This window comes from Calliphora vicina, chromosome 1 (genome assembly GCF_958450345.1).
Source record: "Calliphora vicina chromosome 1, idCalVici1.1, whole genome shotgun sequence".
Classification (NCBI taxonomy): Eukaryota; Metazoa; Arthropoda; class Insecta; order Diptera; family Calliphoridae; genus Calliphora; species Calliphora vicina.
The window spans coordinates 20,336,172-20,358,699 of NC_088780.1; the positions used below are offsets into that span (position 1 = coordinate 20,336,172).

The 22,528-nt window shown below is 31.1% G+C and overlaps 1 protein-coding gene across 4 annotated transcripts in view; it reads left to right on the forward strand.

The window, feature by feature from the left end:
- kumpel (kin of rumpel) overlaps positions 1-22,528 on the forward strand; it is a 65,356-nt gene that overhangs the window by 15,148 nt on the left and 27,680 nt on the right. For 3 of the 4 annotated variants that reach the window (XM_065505187.1, XM_065505423.1, XM_065505346.1), the window contains exon 3: positions 8,024-8,183. In XM_065505187.1, coding sequence (XP_065361259.1) covers positions 8,024-8,183 — 160 coding nt within the window. Of the gene's footprint in view, positions 1-8,023; positions 8,184-16,947; positions 17,014-17,313; positions 17,366-17,493; positions 17,562-20,351; positions 20,507-20,575; positions 20,826-20,889; positions 21,274-21,342; positions 21,531-21,594; positions 21,991-22,528 lie in introns of those variants that run through there. The other variant, XM_065505267.1, reaches the window with a different exon arrangement.

Sequence of the window (22,528 nt, forward strand, 5' to 3'; positions counted from 1 at the left end):
TATTCCGAGCTATATTGCTTTGTTTAGATAAGTTAATTTTTGGTCTTACAAAAAAAATTAGATTCAAAAATATGACACTTTAAAATTAAGTCTATCAATAATATTGCACCTTTTCATACTAAAATATTTTTATAAATTTTCTTAATATTTCATTCAACACAAGTCATTGGTTCTGACTCAGTCACGTTAACCCATTTCGCTCCGAGATAAAATTTATATTTATTTTTTTTAAAAAAAAAACTTTTTTAGGGTAATTATGACCCCCTGATTTCAAATATCTGGACAAAAAATTTTCCGATTTTTCTTTTTCCCAGAAAAGCCAGTTCAAAATTTTTTTTAAACTTAAAATTTTGTTTATACCCATAATCGGTCAAGCCTGTAAATTTTTTGTGAGGTAATCTTTTTGTAAAAATAATGATAACTTCGGAAATAAAGGCTCTTATATATGACAATATGTATTTTTTTATTAACATTGAAATAGCAGTGCCGGATTATTGAATTCATTTCTTTTATTTTTTTTTTAAAGAAGTCAAATATTTTTTAAGATTAAAGTAAAATTTCGTTAAATATGCTGAATTTATTATATTTTTAATGTTGAATATTGTTCTTTTTTAGATAATTCCTGTTTAAGTGGGTCGCGCAATACATAGCACCATTGCTTAGCGAAAATTAATTTTAAAGTTAAAAAAATAAGGAAAATCTTTTCCACTTTATATCAAAAGCTATTGAATATAAAGAAAAAAATAGAAAATCAGAATCATCAAATGCAATCCATTTAATCTGTCAAGCAAATAAAAACCGAATGAAATTTAGAAGTTATTGATATGACAGTAAGGAGATGATTTCTAAATGCAAACTTCACAGAACGAAGTCCAAGCAAAAAGCCACTATTAACAAAAAAAAAGTCAAAATATTTAAAAATTTCGTGGTACTGCTATTATATTGTTCGCAACTGTATGTCATGTCCCGCATTTGCATGTAAATCATGTTTTTTATGTTTTATGAAACAGTTACATATGTTGCCAATAATTCCTCATGTTTATTGTTTCAATTTTATTTTTTTTACTATTTTTAAAAATTAATTTAAAAATCTCAAAAATGGTATTTTTTACAATTTTGACCATTGGGTCCACATTTCCCTCGGGGCTGGGAAAATACTTTGGGAATAAATAGGGAACACATCAACTTTTCCAAAACTGCTTCCCGTTTTTATACACTTCACCTTCGTGAGAAGGGTATATATAAGTTTGTCATTCCATTTGTAATTTCTACATTTTTCATTTCCGACCCTATAAAGTATATATATTCTGGATCCTTATAGATAGCGGAGTCGATTAAGCCATGTCCGTCTGTTGAAATCAATTTTCTGAAGACCCCAGATATCTTCGGGATCCAAATCTTCAATAATTCTGTCAGACATGCTTTCGAGAAGTTTGCTATTTAAAATCAGCAAAATCGGTCCATAAATAACAGAGATATGAGCAAAAAACCGGGACAACCTCGATTTTTGACCTATTTTTGATCTATATCTGGATTACTAAGTCATTAATATAGACAATATGGATATCTAATGATAGATATTTCAAAGTCCATTGCAACGATGTAGAAAAGGCTATAGTAAGTTGGACCTACAATGGGTCAAAATCGGGAAAAAAAATTTTTTGTCATACATTTTTTTTCCAAAAAAAAAAAAATTAAAAAAAAATTTTAAAAAATTGAAAAAAACTTTTTTTTAAAAAAATTAAAAAACAATTTCGAAAAAAAAAAATTTGAAAAAAAATTAAATTTTGTTTACCTAAAAATATTTAAAAAAATTTATTTTAAAGTATAATTTGGTGAAGGGTATATAAGATTCGGCACAGCCGAATATAGCTCTCTTACTTGTTTGATTCTAGCTTTTGGATTTTAGAATATGTGGCCCAAATTTTCAATTTTGATAAAAAATAGGTCACATTCCGAAGGGCGTAGGGGCGACATTCTCAAATATTAGGACATGTTTTTTATACCAAAATATTCTACGTAAAGATACCTTACAGAAAAATATAAAGTTGTTATATGTTCTTAAAGAAAGTTTATTTCAAAAAAAGAAAAAAGAGTTAAGTCACCTTTTCGCCTAAAAAACAGCAAAAATCAACTATTTTTTTAATATTTAAATTGAAAATCGTTTATTTTTGGATCCATAATTGATATTGCTCTGAAATCTTTTGTTTGATATTTGTAATTTAGTTGTCTAACTAATTTAGTTGTCTAACAATCGGTCCAAAATTATATATTATAATACTATATTTTTAAAAAAGCGAAATTTTAAAATGCCTATAACTCGGAAAAATATAAAAATCTTTGAAATCGGATGGGAAACAAAAAATTTACACGTGTTCAAAAGTTTTACATGTCAAAGGTACCCTACTTTGAGACCTCATGGCGCCGCCCCTGGATCATTTGTAGGGCGTATTTTAATAAATTAAACTCGAATACTCCTAGGCTACGACGGCGTCAAATTCTATTCTGATCGGACCAGCCGTTTAGAAATGCCAGATTTATTTGCTAAAGAATCGTTGCAAAGCTAACACTCGTTATTTGGAACGGTTCTGTAACCAATGATTTTTGCTTGAAATTGTCACGCTCGGAACTAGTTCTACGGAAGGTTTATGGACAAAAATACATATTCTTAGGAATAGTTCTAGAACTAGTTCTTTCATCAGTAAATTTTGTTTAAAATTGTCAAGTTTTTTGTTCGTTTATAGATTTAGCCTTTGAAAATTTTTATTTTACGAAAATATTCTCAACAGACCCTCATTAGTTATTATATTCTGGGTACTCATACGATTCTAAGATGATCTAGCTTTGTCCGTCCGTCTATCGGTCTATCTAACACTCTGACGAATCTAACACTTTTACTTGTTCAGATTTCCCTCACTTTTGACTGCCGTTAATTGATATAAGAAACTAGTGTGGAAAAATTTAATGATGGGTTTATATAGAGAAAAATGTTACCTTTCTGATGATACAAGGTGGCGCAAAAGTAAACTTCCGACGTTTTTTGGCTGTAATTAAAAAAAAAAAATGAAAAACTTTGATTCTTCTTGTGGATTATTTTTATTTGGTCTTTTAATTAATTTTACATCAAGTCGAGAATATGATGTCATGTAAATGGCCACAGTTGATTGTCATTTGAGCCCTTTTTATGGCATTTTCCATCACTTTGGCCAAAACTTCCGGCGATAGGTCCTCACATTCTTGACGGATATTGTCTTTAACAGCTGCAAGTGTATGAGGCTTGTTGACATAAACCCGCGACTTCAAAAAGCCCCACAAAAAGAAGTCTAGAGCGGTCAAATCAGGCGATCTTGCTGGCCAGTGCAAATCGCCAAAACGGGAGATTAGACGCCCGGGAAATGCAGCCTTCAGCATATCGGTTGTGGCACATGCAGTGTGTGCCGTTGCACCGTCCTGTTGGAACCACATGTTTTCCAATCCCAATTCATTAAGTTGCGGCAAAAAGAACTCGTTGATCATTGCTCTGTAGCGCTCACCATTCACAGTAACCGTTTGGCCCGCGACGTCTTCGAAGAAAAAAGGTCCGATGACTCCTCCAGCGAAAACAGCACACCATACAGTGACTTTGAGCGGGTGTAATGGCTCTTCGTGGGTTACACGCGGATTTTCAATGCCCCAGAAGCGTAAATTTTGCTCATTTACGTACCCGCTAAGATGGAAATGGGCCTCATCACTCATGATTATTTTTGATGTAAAATCATTTTCCTCTTGGTCATTATTGGTCAAATAAATAGTCAGCAATATTCCGCGTTCTGGAGCAGTGTAGCGTAACATTGTTTATTAACGTGTATTTCGCATGTGTTTACTACACAAATGTCAAAACAGAACTGACATTAGGGGCCAATCGCAAAATTTATAGCATTTTCTGATAGGAGGATTACTTTTGCGCCATTCTTTTTTCCAAAATCACATTTTTGGTTATTGAATTTACTCCAATCTTCCCCATAGAGCTGCCACAATGAACAGTGTTCAGTTTGAAAAACATATGAAATTAGGGACTTACTTAAACATTAAATTTTAATTGTTTACTTCTCTGAAATATAAATTTTAACACATTTATGATTCTTCGGTACTCTTAATTATTTCTCACCTTTATTAACAAATCCTTTTTTCATATTTTCCTTTCATTCATTTATTGCTTTAACATAAACATTTTTTATGTTCATTCATTAAATTTCTTTCTCCCAGTGACCTTTTGTAAATGAAACAAAAGACATTGGTGTTTAAACCCCTTAAGGGGTCAAAAACAAATAGAAATATTTAAATCTCAACAATTTTAAACGTTTAGCAGCTGAAAAAGAAAAAAATAGAAATAAAAGAAACCCATTTAGAAATATTTTGTTAACGTGTTTGGAATTCTAATTACTGGTGTGCATTTTGCTTCAAAACGTTTATACTTAAATATTCTTTTCTTTTTATTGCTTTTATTTCTTTGTTTTTGATAATACATATACTATTTTTGCGCCTAAAATTTTGTACAATTTGCCCAAGGATTTTGGTGGGATTTTTTTTGTATGCAGCTCCATGGGAGTGAAAATTGTGGCAAGGAAAAATTGTTGAAATTATTTCAAATGCTATTTCGAATACGTGACGAAATTTAATAGTTGTAGATTTGATGGGAAAGTAACTTGAAAAAGTGTCAGAGAAATAAAAAATAACTTCCAAGAAATAAAGTTGAATGAAGTTAATAAAGTTTTCTTGAGTTAGTTCACTAATGAACTTCACAACTCTTATATTCTTAGTTTTAAATAAACTATTCGATTAAAGGTAGTTATCTAAAGCAGCTTTAAACCATCTCTATTCTTATCTGAGCTAATTTAAATCATATGTATTAAGCATACAAAAATAATCTAAGAAAGATGTTCTGAATCATTTTATAAAAGATCTACTTCAGAATTCTTCTCCAACATTGATGAGAACTCAGATATAACTAATCTAAGTTGTAAATTCCATTGTGTATTTAAAAAATAGTCTTTTTTATTGTTAATTCATTATAAATAGTTGAGACAGAGAGACAGACAGGGATAAAGGAATCATAAACATAAGGGATACTCTTCATTCTAAAACAGAGTATCCGATATTGGCTTGATTCGTTCGTGGCCTCAAAAGTTGAAAAGTTCTTTTGGCTAGGAATCCATATGTTGCCAGAAAGGTGGGAAAATGCTTTAGATAACAATGGCCAATACTTTGAATAAATTTATATTGTATAAATGTTTCAAAATAAAAGCTTAGAATTTGAAAAAATAAATCCGCATTTTTATATAAAAAAGTTATTTAAAGAACTTATAATACTTTTATAATTTTTTAAAAGCTATCTCAAGAGAAATAGCTTTAAAATAGAAAATAACTGAGATATACAAAATTCGAATTTTTATTTTTATCTAAATTTTGAATTTATGATAAGTGTTCGAAAATCACAAAGCTGAGATTCAAAAATGGTTAACAGTTTTAGCTACTATAATGTATTTTAAATCATTCATATTATTTTACAAGCTCCTGAACTAATGTGGATTTTATGGACGAAATTCAAAGAAAGGGGAAAATTGGGATTTTTTTTGTTGAAGATATCGAGCCCTTAGCGCCAAATTATCGTAAGCGACACTTCTAAAATTTTTGTTTTATTGCAGAAATTAAAATTTTATGGACCGACTGATGTTTTAGCGTTCTCAGAATATCAAAATTGTTAATAACATCAAAAATATGGGGGGTAAGATTTTTATATTTTACAGTAAACAAATTTTATCGTAAGCGACACACAGTGGTATAGAAAAAATAAGGGAAATAAATCTGTAACTTATAAATGGTTAGATTGGTTTGAATGAAATTTCACGTACGCAAAGAAGAAGTATTGTCGAGTTTACGTTTTGAACGTGGACCTCATGGGCACAAAAGGGGCGCGACCAAGGGCCCTCAAAGTAGGACACCTCGGGTACATTTTTGAAACGATATTATTTTTTGGTTTGAGTTTCGATTTCAAAAAAATTCTACATATAGAATCTTCTCATCGAGCACAACAAAAAACGTCGTCGTAGCTATCAATTATCTATTATAGCTTAGGATATATTCGCATTTGAAAATTAAATTTTCAACATTTTTACACACCCTACTCCAGTTTTTTGATAACAGCATAACCAAATATTTCCCAATTTTCTCCAGTTTTCCTTTATTGGACTAACAACACATGTATGTGTCAAATGGAAAAAGAATTGTTTAAAAATAATGCCTAAGTCCAAAGTTATATGCATTTGAATTTAAAAAATTTTAAAAAGGCGATTTTTCGCTAATTTTTTGGGAAAAAAGAACTTTTTTTCGTTTTAAGTTATCGCAAACAATTTCTAAGACGATTTATAATGAATTTCTACTTTCTGAAAGCTAAGTTTCCGTAAAATATTTTAAAGGAAAACAAATTTCAAAATTGTTGTTACCTGAGGGGACCAGGTCCTTTCAAAAAACACCTATTTTTTATGTAAAATAAAACTTTAGGGCGAAAATTCTCAAATCGCGTATCCGATATCAAATTATGGTAACCGATTATAGGTGGCTCAATATGTTTCTAACTATTTTGTAATGGGTCCCGATATCCCCGACCCTGATATGGTCAAAACACTAAAATTTACCATTTTTTGGGAATTGCGGGATTGCTGATAATAAATTTCTAAATTCGTTTTTATTTTTCCATTTTAAATAGAAAAATCTACATAACTGTGAAATTTCATTAAAAACAATTTATAAATAAAAATTTAATTTCAATTCGAAAAATTTTTATCTATGCAAAAATTCAATAAAAAACATTTTTTGTCATATTTTTCTATAAAGTATTCCATGAATTTTTAATTGTCAAAAGTTATCAATATTTTTGAAAAATAGACAAATAGCTGGAACGAAATTATATTATATCGCATCATAACATTTTTAATTCTATCAATATCAATATCTTATACGACTCCAAAAATAGATGACTTTAAAGTTGAATATTGTAGAAATTTTGAATTTGATAGATTCTTAATCAAAATTCCACATCCTGGAATAAAATATTTACAAATGTACAATAGTTTTTATTATTTTCTTACAGAGATTATTCCGACATAAAAAATGTGTTCAATTTGTAGTAGAGGTCCTGCCTTCCAAATTTAAGCCATTTTATGTGTAATTTTCAGTTTTACCCTATTTGTTTTAAAACAAATAGGAAGTGGATCGGAATGAAATTCAATAATAATAAGTTTTTGAGAGACGAATACTTTAATCAGATTTATGAACACCCTTTCCATAGGGTACTGCTACACGTTCAATATATATTGACCGCGATCCAGTATCGCGATATTTATTGAACGTGTAGCATGCAGTATTGATGGATCGCGATCCAAATTGCAGAATAACCTAATTTTGCGTGATCCATTAATATGGATCGCGATCCAAATATCACAATATATAGAACGTGTAGCAGTGCCCATAGAATAAACGCATAGAACGGAAGGAGAGAGGTAAAAATACTCTCTTTTCACACATACGGGTGATACAAAAACAAAATACATGCAATACATTCTCATGAATTAGGTTTTTGACAACAGACTTAGGTTTTTGGCTCTCAGTTACCTATCTAGATGTTGTCTATGAACCATTCTCTCTCTGTACCTAGCATAGCTTTACACTGTACAGGCACATTTTAATAAGTTTATGTTTAACTTAACCTGATTATTTCAATTTAAAATTTAAACTTTATTCAAAACCCAAATAGAGAAAATATCTTTATCATTACATTACAACTCCCCTAAACACCTTTCATTACATTTAATTTGTTTTAAATTTTCACAATTATTCCACTCAGTTTAATGACTTTATCCAAATAAAATTTCCTAGAATCAATTATGTATGTTTTACTATTTAAATGAACCCACAACAGAAATCCCTTAATTATCATTAATTTTCCTTTTGTTTCTTCCTTTCTTTCTTTTTTTTCCGTTTTCAGTTTCGTTTCGGGCATCTCCCTGTTGGGCACATCCACGGAGATTTATGTTTATGGTACTCAATATGCTTTCATCTTAATAACCTTGGCACTGTCTGGTGTTATTTCGTGGTATGTCTTCTTGCCCGTCTTCTGTAATTTACAATTGACATCGACATATGAGGTAAGTCAAGAAGAATCTTTTTTTAAATAGCGACAACAGAATGCTTATTTAATTGTATATTTTGTTCTATTCTTTTTAATACTATGTACTTGAAAATAATTATTGTATACCCTACACCAAGGGAAGTTGAAAGTTGTGTTATCAGTTCTAAAGTCTGTCCGCTTATGCCACTTTAGTTTGGAAATATTTTATAAAATTAGAGTTAATGGTTAATTTAAGGGACAAAGTATAAAATGTGTCAGTTTTATATAAACTAGCATAACCCGGTGCACTTCGCTACCCCTACGAAATATTAAAAAAAATTAATGGAAATACGAAATTAACACTTCACTTGATATTCGAAAATAACTAATTTTGTATGGGAGATACCACTCCACTGCTCTGACCCCCCCATTTTTAACCTTTTATGTAAATATCAAGCTTTACTTTAACTTTCCTTTGTAAGGGAGGGGTCATTCCTACTAAGCCGATCTTGATTAGCTAAACTTCGAACAGGGAACAGGAATAAATTCGTTTTTAGCTAACCTCCGTAGAATGGTAATAAATTGATTGATACAGAGTTTAAATTCTTTTAGAATTATAGTTCTCCAGATATTCAAAATTAATTATTTACGCCACAACCACTAATGGAATTCTGACCATTTTCAGCCAATCTGTGTAAAATAGTAAGAGAGCTTTGCGGACAAAGTTGGAAGAACCTTGCAATTATTACTTTGTACGGAAGTGACTCACCTCCTTTTCCGACACCTCCCATTTTGGTTGCCCAGATATTCGAAATCAGTATTTACTCTGTATGGATAGCCTCTAATCTGATTCCAACTATATTCTGCTAAACTCCGCACAGTAATAAGAAATTAATTTGCTTAAAGTTTAAACACTTTTACAATTATATTTCTACATATATTCGAAATTAATTATATACTTTGTATAGGGTGTGTCACGCCCACTATTCCAATCCTGAAGAATTTCAGCGAAACTATGCAAAATTATAAAATAGCCATTTAGACTAAGTTTGAAGAATCTTGCAATTATAGTTCACAAAATATTAAGAAATAACTATTTACTTTATATAAGAGGCGACTCACCATTTTTTACGACCCGTTCCATTTTTGATTAAACTTCGTGCAGTGATAAGTAATTGATTCGTATGAAGTTTGAAATCCGTCACAATTATAGTTCTCCACATATTATAAAATAACTATTTACTTATGTACAATTACATATTTAACCCAATATGCATAAACAATTTTTAAATTTGTCAAAGGTTTATAAAACAAATTTTGAATGAAAATTTTGTTCTCTAAACCTTTGATAAATTTAAAAATTGTTTATGCATATTGGAGTTAGAAAATAAAAAAACACCTTCAAAATATATTTTTCTGACTTTATATTACTAAAGTCTTCTTCTTTGTTATCTATAACAACTCTCACTTAAAACAGGGCGAAATCAATACTGTTTAATTGTTTCTCTTATTTATTTACAACAACAAATTGGACAAACATGCATTGCTTTGTTTACTTTTTAGCTTAAGGTCACATGTACACGTTTTTGCATACATATGTGTTAGTAACATCTTTAAACGCTTATAACTCCTGAAAACTGAATATATATTCTGCACTTCTGTGAATAAATCCCTTTAAAATGGTATATTTCTTGCCCAAATTGAATGTATAATGTGAGCGTAAAAGGGGTCTAAAGAAATCGCCTTGCCTATTAATATTATAATAAATGAAAATTTTTTTAAACTATCTTTACACTATCTGAGTTCGTCTCGGAGTTTAGTACTAAAATATTACATTGAAGTCATCTGAATTAGTTCAAATCATCTCCACGTGAGATGACCATGCCCTCAAATATACTACCAGCCCAAAACCCACACGAAACTAAGAGTTTTACGAGATGCATTGAACGCTCTTGGATCTCATGTAGATTGGTATCGTTTCAAATTCAACAATTGTGTTTGTTGACGTACCCATTCATTCAGAAATGTGTCCCGCCATAAAATTGGAGAAGCGCGAGGAACGTTGCAGAGCAGACATTTCGATAAAACAATTTTATCATTTGCACGTGTTGTTGCACGCTATATCCATCCTTGGTAATTTGGAAAAACAAACTGAATAAATGTCAGCCAATTTGATAGATGTATTGGGTGTATGACTTAAAAATGTGGAATTTTCGAAAATGTTTAGCTTTTATTCAAAGTATTGGCTATTTTTAGCTATGACCTTTTCCCATCTTTCTGGTAACATATGGATTTCGAGCCAGAAGAACTGCTCATCTTTTTAGGCCAAGAACGAATCAATCCATCAATTGGATATTCTGCTCTGAAGTGAAGTGTATTCCAGAGAGAGAGAGAGAGTTCTGCATGGATCGAAGCAAATAGTAGTCGAACGGGGTACGGTCTGGATTATAAAGCGGGTGAGGTAAAACTTCTCAACCACTTCATTCTACTTAAATACTTGTTAACAGGTATTGTAACATGTGGTCGATCGTTATCATAATAGTATATTACTGTTTCATATCTGGCCACAAATTTAGGATGTTTTTCGGCCAATGCTCACTTAAAACGTATCAGTTGCGTTTGGTAAAGGTTCCCTGTGATGGTCTCATCAGATTTCAGCAGCTCACAATAGATTCGACCCTTTTGCTTTCACCAAATGAATAGAATTTAGAATTTCCTTAGCGCCATGGATATTTGACGTTGGTGACGATTCGTCTGGTTGGTCGGGCTTCACATACGATCTCTTACGCTTCGGGTTATCGTAATGGCTACATTTTTCATCACAAGTAATGATTCGGACATGCGAAATCGTCTTTCAAGATCTATGGGCTTCAATTCGTATGGTACCCAATTTCCCTGCTTTTGGATAAATCCTGCTGCTAGCAAACGTTTTGAAATGCTGCCTGAGTAGCTCCCAATGATCTTGTTGAGTTTTACAACAACCTACATGAAGTAATGCCTCCAATTCTTTGTCTTCAAACTTTTGGGCGGCCTGCGCGATCTTTGGCTTTCGTGTCAAAATCACCACTTCTGAACCGAGCAAAACATCTCTCGCACATTGAAACCGATGGAACACATTCACCATAAGCTTTGGTGAGAAATCGGTGAACTTCAGCAGAAATTTTCATCAAATTAAAGAAGTAAGGTAAAACTTCTGGCATGTGATGCTTTGTAGGTGCAAAATTCGACATTTTCTAAGCAAACGTTGTTTTCAATAACTAAGTTGAAATAAATGACAGATATGTAGCCTTCAAAATGACATACATATAAGTTATTAAAAAGAAAAGCCGCGTTCAGAAGATACTCTATCTATTGGAAGTCTCACACTTTTAAGTCATACATCCAAGAGCTTTAAAAATATGACCGCTATCGGAAGTCCCTATTTGAAGACTCTTTATTTTGAACCTTTAGAGTGTAGACACTTTCAACTTTATTTTTATATCCTTCACCTTCGTGATAAGGGTATATATAAGTTTGTCATTCCGTTTGTAATTTCCACAATATAATTTTCCGACCCTATAAAATATATATATTATGGATCCTTATAGATAGCGGAGTCGATTGAGCCATGTCCGCCTGTCTGTTGAAATCAACTTTCCGAAGCCCCTACACAACTTACATACACGATTCCTACATCAATATCTCCAGAATTCTTCCTGCTCGGTTGTTATTTAAAGTCGAGAAAATCGGTCCACAAATGGCTGAGATATAAGGAAAAAACTAGGACAACCTTGATTTTTGACCTATATATGGATTACTAAGTCATTAATATAGACAATAAAATTGAAAAAAGAAAAAAAATTTTTAAATTTAAAAAAAAAAAATTTAAAAAACAATTCGAAAAATTTTTTTACCAAAAAATATTTTTTAACCCGAATTTTTTTAACAAAAGTTTTTTTTCGCATATATTAAAAAAAAATTTTAAAATTTAAAAAAAAAAATTTTTAAATTTTTCGAAAATTTTTTTTCCAAAAAATTAAAAAAAACATCTTTGGAAAAAAATTAATTTTGTTTACTTAAAAATATTTAAAATTTTTATTTTGAAGTATAATATGATGAAGGGTATATAAGATTCGGCACAACCGAATATAGCTCTCTTGTTGTATAGCATTTTAGAAAGTAATTTTCCCATCATAAATAATTTTTTGGAGAGTCTCTGAAAATATTACATTTCAGAGCCTAGTTATTCGACTTACTCCCAGTAATCTAGAATCGCTCCATCGTATAGCGCAAAATAAAATTTTTTTAAATGATTTGGTTTAAAAGTGCCCATTAAATTGTATGTAGTAACAGAGTAGTAGATTTACAAATAGTATTATTCACAACTTGGTGTAGCGTATCCTAAAGTCGGTTCAAATCGACTTTGCATTTTGCTTTATTTTTGTTTAATTGGCTTTTTAAAAATAATTGGCTTGTATATTTTGCTTTTGCTTTTTTTTTATTATTAATTTTGTTTTTGCATATTGTACATATTTACATGCATATAAAAACATATACCACATACATATGTCACACACGCTTCTAATAGCTAGATAATTGTATATAAAAATACATCATATGTATTTATAATTATAATTTCTTTATTATTTTATTATTATATTTTTCTTGTTGTACATAGCAGCTTTAAATGTAAAACCTTTGAGTGGTATTTGTTTATACTTGTTTTTATTTAATTTTATTCTATTTATTCTTAATACTTCTCTTGTGATTTCTTTCTATATTGAAAATATTGTTGTTTTTCTACTTTTACCCTTAAACGTCTGCTTTTATTATCAGTTGTCGATTTGTTGGCTGGCGTACGTTGACATAAACTTGACGATGAACTTTGAGATTCCACAGAATCATTATCATTATTCTTCGTCATCATGGAGCATCATTATCATATAATTCACCAAACACCATCAAAATCATCATCATTATCATCATCAGCAACATCGTCAAGTGATGTGTAGTGTAGTAGGGAATTGAAATGATTTTAAACGTTCTTATTTTCTTTTTGATTTATTTTTTTTATTTGTATAACGAGTGTACTATATCTATGTAGTCACTAAGGCTGCAGCAAAAAATTACAAAAAAAAAAGAAATGAAAACAAATATTCCCTGAAGTAAAATTATTTTTTTATTTTATGAGGTTTTATTTAATTTTTTTTCAAGTAAAAAATTGATTAATTTAAAGCAAATTTGAATTTGTTAATGATGATGAAATAGGATCAAATATTTCGATATTTACTTCTTAATTCAATTCCATTTTCAATATTTGATTTTAATCTTTAAAGTTCTAATTCAGTTCTAGTTCAGTTCTAGTTCAGTTCTAGTTCAGTTCTAGTTCAGTTCTAGTTCAGTTCTAGTTCAGTTCTAGTTCAGTTCTAGTTCAGTTCTAGTTCAGTTCTAGTTCAGTTCTAGTTCAGTTCTAGTTCAGTTCTAGTTCAGTTCTAGTTCAGTTCTAGTTCAGTTCTAGTTCAGTTCTAGTTCAGTTCTAGTTCAGTTCTAGTTCAGTTCTAGTTCAGTTCTAGTTCAGTTCTAGTTCAGTTCTAGTTCAGTTCTAGTTCAGTTCTAGTTCAGTTCTAGTTCAGTTCTAGTTCAGTTCTAGTTCAGTTCTAGTTCAGTTCTAGTTCAGTTCTAGTTCAGTTCTAGTTCAGTTCTAGTTCAGTTCTAGTTCAGTTCTAGTTCAGTTCTAGTTCAGTTCTAGTTCAGTTCTAGTTCAGTTCTAGTTCAGTTCTAGTTCAGTTCTAGTTCAGTTCTAGTTCAGTTCTAGTTCAGTTCTAGTTCAGTTCTAGTTCAGTTCTAGTTCAGTTCTAGTTCAGTTCTAGTTCAGTTCTAGTTCAGTTCTAGTTCAGTTCTAGTTCAGTTCTAGTTCAGTTCTAGTTCAGTTCTAGTTCAGTTCTAGTTCAGTTCTAGTTCAGTTCTAGTTCAGTTCTAGTTCAGTTCTAGTTCAGTTCTAGTTCAGTTCTAGTTCAGTTCTAGTTCAGTTCTAGTTCAGTTCTAGTTCAGTTCTAGTTCAGTTCTAGTTCAGTTCTAGTTCAGTTCTAGTTCAGTTCTAGTTCAGTTCTAGTTCAGTTCTAGTTCAGTTCTAGTTCAGTTCTAGTTCAGTTCTAGTTCAGTTCTAGTTCAGTTCTAGTTCAGTTCTAGTTCAGTTCTAGTTCAGTTCTAGTTCTAGTTCAAGTTCAAGTTCAAGTTCAAGTTCAAGTTCAAGTTCAGTTCTAGTTCAAGTTCAGTTCTAGTTCAGTTCTAGTTCAGTTCTAGTTCAGTTCTAGTTCAGTTCTAGTTCAGTTCTAGTTCAGTTCTAGTTCAGTTCTAGTTCAGTTCTAGTTCAGTTCTAGTTCAGTTCTAGTTCAGTTCTAGTTCAGTTCTAGTTCAGTTCTAGTTCAGTTCTAGTTCAGTTCTAGTTCAGTTCTAGTTCAGTTCTAGTTCAGTTCTAGTTCAGTTCTAGTTCAGTTCTAGTTCAGTTCTAGTTCAGTTCTAGTTCAGTTCTAGTTCAGTTCTAGTTCAGTTCTAGTTCAGTTCTAGTTCAGTTCTAGTTCAGTTCTAGTTCAGTTCTAGTTCAGTTCTAGTTCAGTTCTAGTTCAGTTCTAGTTCAGTTCTAGTTCAGTTCTAGTTCAGTTCTAGTTCAGTTCTAGTTCAGTTCTAGTTCAGTTCTAGTTCAGTTCTAGTTCAGTTCTAGTTCAGTTCTAGTTCAGTTCTAGTTCAGTTCTAGTTCAGTTCTAGTTCAGTTCTAGTTCAGTTCTAGTTCAGTTCTAGTTCAGTTCTAGTTCAGTTCTAGTTCAGTTCTAGTTCAGTTCTAGTTCAGTTCTAGTTCAGTTCTAGTTCAGTTCTAGTTCAGTTCTAGTTCAGTTCTAGTTCAGTTCTAGTTCAGTTCTAGTTCAGTTCTAGTTCAGTTCTAGTTCAGTTCTAGTTCAGTTCTAGTTCAGTTCTAGTTCAGTTCTAGTTCAGTTCTAGTTCAGTTCTAGTTCAGTTCTAGTTCAGTTCTAGTTCAGTTCTAGTTCAGTTCTAGTTCAGTTCTAGTTCAGTTCTAGTTCAGTTCTAGTTCAGTTCTAGTTCAGTTCTAGTTCAGTTCTAGTTCAGTTCTAGTTCAGTTCTAGTTCAGTTCTAGTTCAGTTCTAGTTCAGTTCTAGTTCAGTTCTAGTTCAGTTCTAGTTCAGTTCTAGTTCAGTTCTAGTTCAGTTCTAGTTCAGTTCTAGTTCAGTTCTAGTTCAGTTCTAGTTCAGTTCTAGTTCAGTTCTAGTTCAGTTCTAGTTCAGTTCTAGTTCAGTTCTAGTTCTAGTTCAAGTTCAAGTTCAAGTTCAGTTCTAGTTCAAGTTCAGTTCTAGTTCAAGTTCAGTTCTAGTTCAGTTCTAGTTCAGTTCTAGTTCAGTTCTAGTTCAGTTCTAGTTCAGTTCTAGTTCAGTTCTAGTTCAGTTCTAGTTCAGTTCTAGTTCAGTTCTAGTTCAGTTCTAGTTCAGTTCTAGTTCAGTTCTAGTTCAGTTCTAGTTCAGTTCTAGTTCAGTTCTAGTTCAGTTCTAGTTCAGTTCTAGTTCAGTTCTAGTTCAGTTCTAGTTCAGTTCTAGTTCAGTTCTAGTTCAGTTCTAGTTCAGTTCTAGTTCAGTTCTAGTTCAGTTCTAGTTCAGTTCTAGTTCAGTTCTAGTTCAGTTCTAGTTCAGTTCTAGTTCAGTTCTAGTTCAGTTCTAGTTCAGTTCTAGTTCAGTTCTAGTTCAGTTCTAGTTCAGTTCTAGTTCAGTTCTAGTTCAGTTCTAGTTCAGTTCTAGTTCAGTTCTAGTTCAGTTCTAGTTCAGTTCTAGTTCAGTTCTAGTTCAGTTCTAGTTCAGTTCTAGTTCAGTTCTAGTTCAGTTCTAGTTCAGTTCTAGTTCAGTTCTAGTTCAGTTCTAGTTCAGTTCTAGTTCAGTTCTAGTTCAGTTCTAGTTCAGTTCTAGTTCAGTTCTAGTTCAGTTCTAGTTCAGTTCTAGTTCAGTTCTAGTTCAGTTCTAGTTCAGTTCTAGTTCAGTTCTAGTTCAGTTCTAGTTCAGTTCTAGTTCAGTTCTAGTTCAGTTCTAGTTCAGTTCTAGTTCAGTTCTAGTTCAGTTCTAGTTCAGTTCTAGTTCAGTTCTAGTTCAGTTCTAGTTCAGTTCTAGTTCAGTTCTAGTTCAGTTCTAGTTCAGTTCTAGTTCAGTTCTAGTTCAGTTCTAGTTCAGTTCTAGTTCAGTTCTAGTTCAGTTCTAGTTCAGTTCTAGTTCAGTTCTAGTTCAGTTCTAGTTCAGTTCTAGTTCAGTTCTAGTTCAGTTCTATTTCAAAATTTAAATTCGTATCAAATTACATTTTTATGAGTTTATCATACAGATGTTCACAATAAATTACTACAATAATCTTATATAATAAATGTTTGTCTTAAAACTACCAAAAGTATCCTTATTGTATAAAGAATCTCTCTAAAGAGTAAGCAATTTTATTTAGCTCAGGAAATTAGGGAAACTTTCCTCATCTATTAATTCAAGGAATTTTAAACATGAAACAAATATATGACTTTCCTTGCTGAATATAAAACATAGCATAATAAATAAACCTCCATATTCCAAGCAAAATCCTTACCTTCCTGCTCTTAAAACTTTCTTAAAATTATACAAACCTAAAAAAAAAGTTAATTTCGGTTTAAGTGCAATTTCCTTCTATTTGTTCCTTTTTAATTTAAGTTGTTGTCAAACAAAGAAAAAAAGAAACAAACAAAAAAATATGTTTATATAAATAAAAGAAAAATATTTGTAACAAAAACATAAATATGTAATATTTTGCAGTACTTCGAAATGCGTTTCGGTAAAACAATACGTTTAATTGGCTCCATACTTTTCTCCATTGGCACGGTGAGTATTTTTAAAATTAAGTTTTCTTTTGCTTATTGTTAAGTTATTTATTTTCTATTTTTCTTCTCTCCTCTCACTCTCAATTTTCGTGTTAATGAAAATTCTCCATTGATACACCAACACATTCGAATGCATTTCGCCATATTGCTTGCTGTGCTTTAACAATTCTATTTCCGGCGGAATGTGTGAAACGGTACGAAATGAAAACTATTCAATGGTATTTTTCCACTTTATTGTTATGGTGTATGTGTGGGTGTGGCTGGCTGGCTTGTTGTGTGTGTGTGCTTTACATCCGTTTAGCTTATTTGGCTGCCAATAGTGATTTATGTACCAGCATTGGCGTTCAATCAAGGTAAAGTTATCTTTTTTTTGTTTATATTTTATTGAAGGCATTTTCTTTGTGATTTTAAACAAGTTTTATTTATGTTGTCTGTATTTTCTAACATTTTAATTGTTATTTTATCTTTTCTTTGTTTCTAGTAACTGGCGTCAATATTCACATTATTACACCGGTGGTGTGCATTGTGTGCATTTTCTATACTTGTGTGGTAAGTTTCATTTTATTAACTATCAATTTTGAATTTTAACCGGAATTGCTAGAAGTTTTTGTTCAATACCTAACTATAACAAATGCAATTTTTGATAAAAGTCTTTGAAACATTTTATTTGTACATTCTAAAAGAAGAGAGATTTACTTACATTGAAAGTTTAGTTATCGAATCTTAGTTCTCTTTAATTGCTACAATGTGATCAAATTTTCTAAAGAAAATCTTGTCACAAGGTGAGCAGAATTTCCATACAAAATCGTGTTACAATGTGAAACGAAATTTCTATAGAAAATCTTGTCACAATGTAAGCAAATTTTCTATAGAAAATCTTGTCACAATGTAAGAAAATTTTCTATAGAAAATCTTGTCACAATGTAAGAAAATTTTCTATAGAAAATCTTGTCACAATGTAAGAAAATTTTCTATAGAAAATCTTGTCACAATGTAAGAAAATTTTCTATAGAAAATCTTGTCACAATGTAAGAAAATTTTCTATAGAAAATCTTGTCACAATGTAAGAAAATTTTCTATAGAAAATCTTGTCACAATGTAAGAAAATTTTCTATAGAAAATCTTGTCACAATGTAAGAAAATTTTCTATAGAAAATCTTGTCACAATGTAAGAAAATTTTCTATAGAAAATCTTGTCACAATGTAAGAAAATTTTCTATAGAAAATCTTGTCACAATGTAAGAAAATTTTCTATAGAAAATCTTGTCACAATGTAAGAAAATTTTCTATAGAAAATCTTGTCACAATGTGAGCGAATTTTCTATAGAAAAATGTGTCACAATGTGAGCGAATTTTCTATAGAAAAATGTGTCACAATGTGAGCGAATTTTCTATAGAAAAATGTGTCACAATGTGAGCGAATTTTCTATAGAAAAATGTGTCACAATGTGAGCGAATTTTCTATAGAAAAATGTGTCACAATGTGAGCAAATTTTCTATAGAAAAATGTGTCACAATGTGAGCAAATTTTCTATAGAAAAATGTGTCACAATGTGAGCAAATTTTCTATAGAAAAATGTGTCACAATGTGAGCAAATTTTCTATAGAAAAATGTGTCACAATGTGAGCAAATTTTCTATAGAAAAATGTGTCACAATGTGAGCAAATTTTCTATAGAAAAATGTGTCACAATGTGAGCAAATTTTCTATAGAAAAATGTGTCACAATGTGAGCAAATTTTCTATAGAAAAATGTGTCACAATGTGAGCAAATTTTCTATAGAAAAATGTGTCACAATGTGAGCAAATTTTCTATAGAAAAATGTGTCACAATGTGAGCAAATTTTCTATAGAAAAATGTGTCACAATGTGAGCAAATTTTCTATAGAAAAATGTGTCACAATGTGAGCAAATTTTCTATAGAAAAATGTGTCACAATGTGAGCAAATTTTCTATAGATAAATGTGTCACAATGTGAGCAAATTTTCTATAGAAAAATGTGTCACAATGTGAGCAAATTTTCTATAGAAAAATGTGTCACAATGTGAGCAAATTTTCTATAGAAAAATGTGTCACAATGTGAGCAAATTTTCTATAGAAAAATGTGTCACAATGTGAGCAAATTTTCTATAGAAAAATGTGTCACAATGTGAGCAAATTTTCTATAGAAAAATGTGTCACAATGTGAGCAAATTTTCTATAGAAAAATGTGTCACAATGTGAGCAAATTTTCTATAGAAAAATGTGTCACAATGTGAGCAAATTTTCTATAGAAAAATGTGTCACAATGTGAGCAAATTTTCTATAGAAAAATGTGTCACAATGTGAGCAAATTTTCTATAGAAAAATGTGTCACAATGTGAGCAAATTTTCTATAGAAAAATGTGTCACAATGTGAGCAAATTTTCTATAGAAAAATGTGTCACAATGTGAGCAAATTTTGTATAGAAAAATGTGTCACAATGTGAGCAAATTTTGTATAGAAAAATGTGTCACAATGTGAGCAAATTTTGTATAGAAAAATGTGTCACAATGTGAGCAAATTTTCTATAGAAAAATGTGTCACAATGTGAGCAAATTTTCTATAGAAAAATGTGTCACAATGTGAGCAAATTTTCTATAGAAAAATGTGTCACAATGTGAGCAAATTTTCTATAGAAAAATGTGTCACAATGAGAGCGAATTTTCTATAGAAAAATGTGTCACAATGTGAGCGAATTTTCTATAGAAAAATGTGTCACAATGTGAGCGAATTTTCTATAGAAAAATGTGTCACAATGTGAGCGAATTTTCTATAGAAAAATGTGTCACAATGTGAGCGAATTTTCTATAGAAAAATGTGTCACAATGTGAGCGAATTTTCTATAGAAAAATGTGTCACAATGTGAGCAAATTTTCTATAGAAAAGTGTGTCACAATGTGAGCAAATTTTCTATAGAAAAGTGTGTCACAATGTGAGCAAATTTTCTATAGAAAAATGTGTCACAATGTGAGCAAATTTTCTATAGAAAAATGTGTCACAATGTGAGCAAATTTTCTATAGAAAAATGTGTCACAATGTGAGCAAATTTTCTATAGAAAAATGTGTCACAATGTGAGCAAATTTTCTATAGAAAAATGTGTCACAATGTGATCAAATTTTCTATAGAAAAATGTGTCACAATGTGAGCAAATTTTCTATAGAAAAATGTGTCACAATGTGAGCAAATTTTCTATAGAAAAATGTGTCACAATGTGAGCAAATTTTCTATAGAAAAATGTATCACAACATATTGAATTTTCATGACTTTTGGAGATTAACATATTGAAAAACTAATAAAATGTATCTGTCTGTATATAGGGTGGTCTTAAAGCTGTCATCTGGACCGATGTCATTCAAACAGTGATTATGATTGGTTCCATTGTATTTGTCATCATTAAAGGTACCATTGATGTTGGTGGTTTTGGAGTGGTGTTTGAGCGTAATTATGCTACAGGACGTCTTGAAATGCCAGAGTAAGTTTTTTCATTAATTAAATATACAAAAAGTTTTCTATAAAAGATAAATTTGTTTATTTCCCCTAGATGGACTTGGGATCCCACAGCTCGTACTTCCATTTTGTCCATGCTGTTGGGCACTACCTTATGGTTTACCCAAGTCAGTTGTGGCAATCAGGTTATAGTTCAACGTTATTTGTCCGTACCCTCCATTAAAGAGGCCAAACAGGCCTGTATTATCTATACCTTGGGTGTTATATTAGTGCATGTGTTTACCTTCTACAATGGTCTCTTGATATTTGCCAATTATCATGATTGTGATCCTTTAAGTACTCAAGTAAGTTTTGCCCAGATGACATTTGAAAAAGAGTATTTCCTCAACAAAATTATTTGCATTACAGTTGGCCAAAGCCAAGGATCAATTGGTGCCATTGATGGTTATGAAAACTTTAGAATTTTTACCCGGCATGGCTGGTCTATTTGTGGCCGGTGTATTTAGTGCTGCCCTTAGTTCTTTGTCCACTGGTCTTAACTCATTGGCTGCGGTATTTTTGGAGGATTATATTAAACCTTATCGCAAGGCGGCTTTGAGTGAAAGTCAAACAGCTTTTATAATGCGTTTGATAGTGGTGCTGGTGGGTGTGTTAAGTGTGGCGTTGGTGTTTGTGGTGGAATATTTGGGTCATGCTGTGCTGCAGCTATCGGCCACTTTGTCAGCGGTGACCGGAGGACCATTGCTAAGTTTGTTCTCAATGGGTCTTTTAATGCCCTGGATTAACTCAAGGGTATAATAATCATTATTTAATAGTTTTTCAATTCAATTACTTATTAGTTTTTCTTTTCTTTAAACCTAGAGTGCCATTACCGGTTGTTTGATATCATTCGCCGTCATGACCTGGATCTGTGTAAGAGGTCAAATTGCCTTGGCTACGGGAGAATTGGTTTATGCAGAGAAGCCAGTCTCCACCGAGGGCTGTACTTATGATTTTGAACCTTTGTATTCTCTAGCCAACTCAACTATCACTGATGTAGTGGAAGCTAGGTAAGTATTTTCTTTCTCTTAACTCTCCAGTTTAATACTTTCAATTTGTCTTCTTTTTTTTCAGTACAAAAACTTTCGCCCAATACATTTACACCATGTCTTTCACTTACTATACCGCCGTTGGCTGTTTCATTTCCTTGCTGTTCGCCAATTTGGCTACCTTCATCTATGGACGCAATGATGTGTCCACCATGAATCGTAAATTATTTGCACCCTGCATTCGCCGTTTCATCAAATCGAAAGAATATGAGACCGTTCTTAAGGAGGAAAAATCTGTGATTATATTTGATTTGAAAAGTGACTTAACGAAATCTTCGAAAGATTTTAGTTCTTAAGCAGAGTGATTGATTTGTTTTACAAAACAATTTTTTATTATATTTTTTTTTGTTTTATTTATGTTTAAAAAAAAAATACTCTCCTCACTGGGAGGAGTAATAAATTTTGTTATTAGAATTATACACACACAAATGTTTTATGTAATGGAGTTATGTGGGAGATGGTTTCCATTTAAAAAATATTGTTTATTTTGATTGCTTTTCCAAAGCTTTTAAAGTTGTAAAATTCTCCATCATTACTAAGCAAAATAATATTTGTGGCATCATTCAATATTGGGGCTGTAAACATGAAGTTTTTGTTTTGGTAAATTGAATTTTTTTCTTGGGGGAAAGGGGTCAGAAATATGTTAAATTGTTTACTTTTTTTTGTTAATAAATATCTGAAAATGATAATATTGCGATGAAACAGATAAAAGTACTCATATTTGGTACCTTTTTGTCTATATGGTTTTCTAGTTTTCCAAAAAAGATGTTTTTTCATTTTTTGGAAAAAAAAATTTTTGGAATTGTTTTTTTAAAATTTAATTTTTTTTTTGTTTTTTCAATTATTTTTTTTAAATATATAGCGAAAAAAAACTTTTGCTGAAAAAAAATTCCGGTTAAAAAATATTTTTTCCGATTTTGACCTCTTGTAGGTCCAACTTACTATTGTTTTATATGCGT